Source organism: Panthera tigris, chromosome E1 (assembly GCF_018350195.1).
Source record: "Panthera tigris isolate Pti1 chromosome E1, P.tigris_Pti1_mat1.1, whole genome shotgun sequence".
Lineage (NCBI taxonomy): Eukaryota > Metazoa > Chordata > Mammalia > Carnivora > Felidae > Panthera > Panthera tigris.
This window is the reverse complement of record NC_056673.1, coordinates 39,821,140-39,826,826: the sequence shown is the minus strand read 5'-3', so window position 1 is coordinate 39,826,826 and position 5,687 is coordinate 39,821,140. Positions and strand designations below refer to the sequence as shown.

Below are 5,687 nucleotides of genomic sequence, written 5' to 3'. Positions count from 1 at the left end.
AAAATGGGAATAATATCATGTACCTTGTAGGGTCATGGTGAGGTATGAATGAGATCATGTTTGTGAAAAGGGCTTAGCACCAAGGTGAGCCTGTACAGGTGCTCAACAAGTGTGAACTCCTTCCGGCAGCTCTGGGCCAACCTTCCATTCCTTACAGTGCCCCGGACATACTGTTATCCTGGTGACTATCTGTTATTTGGTTGATTTATATTATCATGGAAATTTCTGCCATATCAAGAAACAGAGCCACTGGGAGCCAGGTTATTTTAAGTATTCCAGAAGGGATCTATTCCTCTCTCTGAGAACCATGAATTTGACATTTGGCATTTGGAAATTTGACCTGGCAAAAGATACACGGGCAAGAACTGTGCTTTCGCATCTTAGCAAGAAGAGCTGGGGGCTCGCCAAGGAGTCAGGGCCATCAAGCCAGGAGGCAAAGCAGCAATAGTGTCCCCGGACCTGCCCCACCCCACTAATGAAGCCCAGGGCATTCATGAGCCCAGCTCTTTGAAGCCACTCTATGAAGCTCATACTTCATTGATGCACAGCATGGCAGAGGAGTCCTGACTTAGCGAGAAGCCCAAGTAAAGTCTTTTACGAGGTGAGGGACTCTTCTGAGGAAACATAACAAACCAGGGGGGAAGGGCTTTTGACAATCACCAAATGAGTAAGAAAAAAAGGGAGGCCTTCCATGTCCACACCCTCTGTGGAAGGGGTATAAATGCTCCCCAGGGGCAGGAGACCCATAGCTCTGTGGCTTGGAGAACTTGAACTCCGTGTTCAGCCGGGCGTCTCGCTCCCTCCCGCACCATGCCTTACAACTGCTGCCTTCCCAACCTGAGCTGCCGCTCCACCTGCTGCTCCCGGCCCTGCGTGCCCCCCAGCTGCCACACCTGTACCCTGCCCGGGGCCTGCAACATCCCCGCCAACGTGGGCAACTGCGGCTGGTTCTGCGAGGGCTCCTTCAATGGCAGCGAGAAGGAGACCATGCAGTTCCTGAACGACCGCCTGGCCAGCTACCTGGAGAAGGTGCGCCAGCTGGAGCGGGAGAACGCGGAGCTGGAGACCAGGATCCGGGAGTGGTGCCAGCAGCAGGTGCCCTTCGTGTGCCCCAGCTACCAGTCCTACTTCCGGACCATCGAGGAGCTCCAGCAGAAGGTGAGGGGGTGGGCACCACATGGCCTCCAGCCGGAATGGTAGGGAGGGAATCTGCGGTCTGATTAAGAAACAATACAGGTTCTCAGTTGATGTCCGGCTTTTCCATTTTGTTTTCTTGAGGGCCCATTTTATCCGAGGCTCAGGACTGTTAGGCCTCAATATTTGCATAGTGCAAGTCTATGTGAAGGTAGCAGCACTTTGCATAAATAAGCTGTAATTAAAGCCGCCTCCAAATGCTTCTGTGCATTTGCCAAGCTCCAGATTTATTACCCTGAGGTAAAAGAAAAGCACCGAACCCAAGAAGGAAGCTGAGGAAGCAGGACCTTTTGTAAGAATTAGACCATTTTCTCTCTCCCTCATCTGGACTTTTGACTACTCTGACTTTTTGCTGCTGTCCTCTTCTGGGTACTTAATTACCCGAATTATTTTCCTGACCTGGATGCTTCTGGACTTCTCCTGGTGTTCCGTGTTCAGTGAGGGCATAAAATGGTTAGCTAAAATCAGAAAGGGTAGAAACCTCCTAGGAGGAAATCGTGCAAAGCCAGCCAGGATGGCTGGGAGGGCATGGCTGCTTCCCTGACCCAGTGCCTCCAGTGGCCAGTTACGCATTCATTTTCCCCAGCCGACTGGATGTTTCTTGAGGGTGGATCCAGTGTTGACTCATTTTTGTATCTTTGGTTCCTAGAACAGTGCCAGATTTATGATGGGTTTTTAAAAATAAATGTTAAGGGCACCTAGGTGGCTCAGTCAGTCGAGTGTCCGACTTTGGCTCAGGTCATGATCTCACGGCTTGTGAGTTCAAGACTCACACAGGGCTCTCTGTGTCAGCACTGAGCCTGCTTCAGATCCTCTGTCCCCCTCTCTCTGTCCCTCCCCGACTCGTGCTATCTCTCTCTCTATATGTATCTCAAAAAAATGTTAGTTATTATTATTATCAGCCTCTCAGTATTGCTTACTAGGAAAGAAAAAGATTACTTAGCTACTGATACTTTTCTCGCATATTTCAGTATTCTTTTTTCAAATTTGATTTGTGAAATATTTACTGAGCACCTATTGTGCGTGGACAGCATTTAATAATCTTATATAAGATCCAGTGTGATTTCTCATTCTGTCCCTTCCATGTAAGTGCATCAGCAGGAATTGGTGTTGGTTAGAAATAACCAAGCTTATCCTCGATTGTTTTGGGTCTTCTAGATCTTGTGCAGCAAGGCAGAGAACGCCAGGCTGGTGGTGCAGATTGACAATGCCAAGCTGGCCTCAGATGACTTCAGGACCAAGTGAGTGGGCGAGTGGGGTGTCCCCTCTCTCCTCTTGCCCCTTAGCCGGTCCTCAACACTGACAAAGCTTTTCCCTAGACGTTTCCCCCAGGATCCACAGAGCCACTGCTCAGCAGAGTTCAGAGCTCTAATCTCTAGATGCAGACCCCTCCTCCAGCTTCTCTGTAAGGTGACATCCCTCCAATCTAGGAGAGAAGTCAGGCATCCCTCCGTCTCCCGCCATTGCTCTGCTCTGCACAGAATGCAATCAGGAGAATGTGAGAGGTGAATTAATTTTGGAAATTTCACAGTGTATCAACTTTTCTTGCCTAAATCTACTGGCTCTTTATTTATCCAAAAAAACCCAAAAAACAAAAAACAAAACCAAAAACCGATTACCAGAGCATTTTCCTCTAGGAGCTACTGCTCAGTGTTAAAAACCTGAATGAGAGACAAGCCTGTAGAAACCATAAGCCCCAAACTTCCAGTTGTCGGACAGATTGAACCAAACCAGAGTCAGGGCCAGGCCTATTCCCGTCTGGCGGGTCCCTGATGCCCCTGTACCACAGGTACGAGACGGAGCTGGGCTTGCGGCAGCTGGTGGAGTCGGACATCAACGGCCTGCGCAGGATCCTGGACGAGCTGACCCTGTGCAAGTCTGACCTGGAGGCCCAGGTGGAGTCCCTGAAGGAGGAGCTGCTGACCCTCAAGCAGAACCACGAGCAGGTGAGGTTCCCCAAAGAGCAACAGGCTGAAACTCGCCGAAGCCTGTTTCCAACTGCTGTGGGGTGTGGGAGAGGCTCTACGTGCTGAGGAATCTGTCTTCCAAACAAAAGGATTTGTAGAGAATGAGCAATTGAAAACCTGTGATATGAGAGTAGGATGTTTCTGCCAGAGGCGGGGGTGAGAGGGAAGGAAGTTGGCAAGCCCAGTAATGAGGAAAGACCAACAACCAGGCAGTGCCCACAGCTTCCTCCGCTCCCAGCCTCCTCCGCTCTGCGGGGATGCAGAGATCTTGTATCCCAATTCCCCATTAAGCACCTGCAGAGGCCAGGATGGCCACCCAGCAGAGAGGACTCAGCTGGAAACAAAACCACCTCTCCTCCTTCTCCTCCAGAGCTTTCTCTGCTAGTCAGTGTTGTCTGGAGAAAATGCTGAGCAAAATGCTTACTGTCACTTCTCGGTCAGTTGTGTGATAAAGGAGACAGACATTTTGTGCAAACCTCAAATACCAGAACAATGTAAATAGCGATGGTTAATAGTAATCAAGAGCTTATTGTGTGCCAAACATTGTGCCAAGTGTTTTAGAACTCCAGAGGTAGTTCTCATTTTATAGATGGAGAGCTTGAGACTCCTAGAAGCTTCTAGAAGCCATATAGTAAGTGGTAGAGATGGCCCTCAACTCAAGCTTGATAACCACCTAAGCCCAAGTACCAAGTTATGTTGGCTTTTTGAAGAGATAGCAGGGAAATGAATGGATACTTATTTCCTTCAGCAGAATCTAGGTTGATAGAATCACCAAACCACCAGTTAGGTCTATTCCATCCCAGATGGGAGATTTTGAAGTAAGCACTCTTTATTTCCTCTTTAGTAGGCCTCTATCCTTTTTATTAGCCATGGTTAAGAATCAAACCTAAGAGGCTGTGTGGTGTATGAGCAAAAACACTGAACTGGGTGCTTGGGGTCCACAGTGTACATGGTGGTCTCTCATATCTCAGCTTGGAGGCTGAATCGCTGCTCTAAATGAGGAGGCGTAGCCCGAATATGGGGGTGGAAAGTGGTCCAAGGGTGAAATACTTTGCCAAGTGGAATACACAGATTAGGTACTGATTACAGAACCCAGTTATGAGAGGATCTGGTGGCACAGAGCTGCTGAAAGCTGAAGAATGATCACAAGCTGACCTGCTCTCTTAGAAGAGAGCACCAGAACCCTTTGTGATTCTTTCCATCTTCCCCTTCCTCTTTTAGGAAGTCAACACCCTGCGCTGCCAGATCGGAGACCGCCTCAACGTGGAGGTGGACGCGGCCCCCACCGTGGACCTGAACCGCGTGCTCAACGAGACCAGGAGCCAATATGAGGCCCTGGTGGAGACCAACCGCAGGGACGTGGAGGAATGGTTCACCACCCAGGTGGGCATCTCAGCACGCGGCCGCCCGGGCCCCTCGGCCCCTCGTGGCCCTCGAGGCAGGGTCTCACCCTGTCTCGTCCCCTGTGCTGTTTCAGACCGAGGAGCTGAACAAGCAGGTGGTGTCCAGTGCGGAGCAGCTGCAGTCCTGCCAGGCGGAGATCATCGAGCTGAGACGCACGGTCAACGCCCTGGAGATCGAGCTGCAGGCCCAGCACAACCTGGTGGGTATCGCTCGGGGTGCTGCCCACCCTCTCCTCACCTGGTGAAGCCCGTGACTTCTCTGGAATCCCACGGAGTCGCCCCCTGAGAAGCGGCTCTGTGACGTTCCGTATGTTCCCCACACAGAGGGACTCCCTGGAGAACACGCTGACGGAGACCGAGGCGCGCTACAGCGCCCAGCTGAGCCAGGTGCAGTGCATGATCACCAACGTGGAGTCCCAGCTGGCCGAGATCCGCTGTGACCTGGAGCGGCAGAACCAGGAGTACCAGGTGCTGCTGGACGTCAAGGCCCGGCTGGAGTGCGAGATCAACACGTACCGGGGCCTGCTGGAGAGCGAGGATTGCAAGTGAGTGGGAAGCTAGTACTATTTCCCTTGGGGGTGCATGAGGTTGCCGTGGGGATGAGAAATCATCCTGATGGAGACAAATTTATAATTTCAAGCTTTTGGTTGGAAGCAGTGTGAAGAAGTGCTATATTCTTACACAGAGTGCATTTAGTATCTTCCTATGTCTTCAGCTCATTTCCCTCTAATTTGCCCCCGTGATCTTCTGTCTCCAGGCTCCCCTGCAACCCATGTGCCACAACCAATGCATGTGACAAACCCATTGGGCCTTGTGTCACCAATCCTTGTGTCCAACGTGCTCGGTGCGGGCCTTGCAACACCTTTGTGCGTTAGAAGCCCCGGTGCCAGCAGGAGGAGAAGGGTTTCAAAGTCACATGTCAACTCTACTTCATGCAAGCATCTCCTATGGTGACCACAATTTGGACAAAGGAAAAATTTCTACCAGCACCAGCTTCTAAGTGTCAACTCTACCTTCTACTGATTTGCCTGGCTTGATCCTTTAGACGGCAAAGTCTGTACCAGTTCGTTCCGTCTTCTGAGCACTTCTACAACAGAATCGTGCAATATCTATTATCACGATG

At 50.8% G+C, this 5,687-nt stretch overlaps 1 protein-coding gene across 1 annotated transcript; it reads left to right on the top strand.

Annotated features, from left to right (window-relative positions):
* The first annotated feature begins 810 nt into the window (after positions 1–810).
* LOC102950013 (keratin, type I cuticular Ha3-I) lies at positions 811–5,439 on the top strand. Its single transcript, XM_042966093.1, has 7 exons — positions 811–1,158; positions 2,353–2,435; positions 2,984–3,140; positions 4,383–4,544; positions 4,639–4,764; positions 4,889–5,109; positions 5,322–5,439. The coding sequence occupies exons 1-7, from the start codon at positions 811–813 to the stop codon at positions 5,437–5,439; spliced, it is 1,215 nt and encodes a 404-aa protein (XP_042822027.1).
* Positions 5,440–5,687: the final 248 nt, after the last annotated feature.

Bases quoted from the DNA above. Each gene is read 5' to 3' on its own strand.
- LOC102950013 (XM_042966093.1), top strand. From the start codon at position 811: ATGCCTTACAACTGCTGCCTTCCCAACCTGAGCTGCCGCTCCACCTGC. The intron at 3,141-4,382 runs GTGAGGTTCCCC...TTCCTCTTTTAG, and splicing joins TCAAGCAGAACCACGAGCAG to GAAGTCAACACCCTGCGCTG. The intron at 4,545-4,638 runs GTGGGCATCTCA...GTGCTGTTTCAG, and splicing joins AGGAATGGTTCACCACCCAG to ACCGAGGAGCTGAACAAGCA.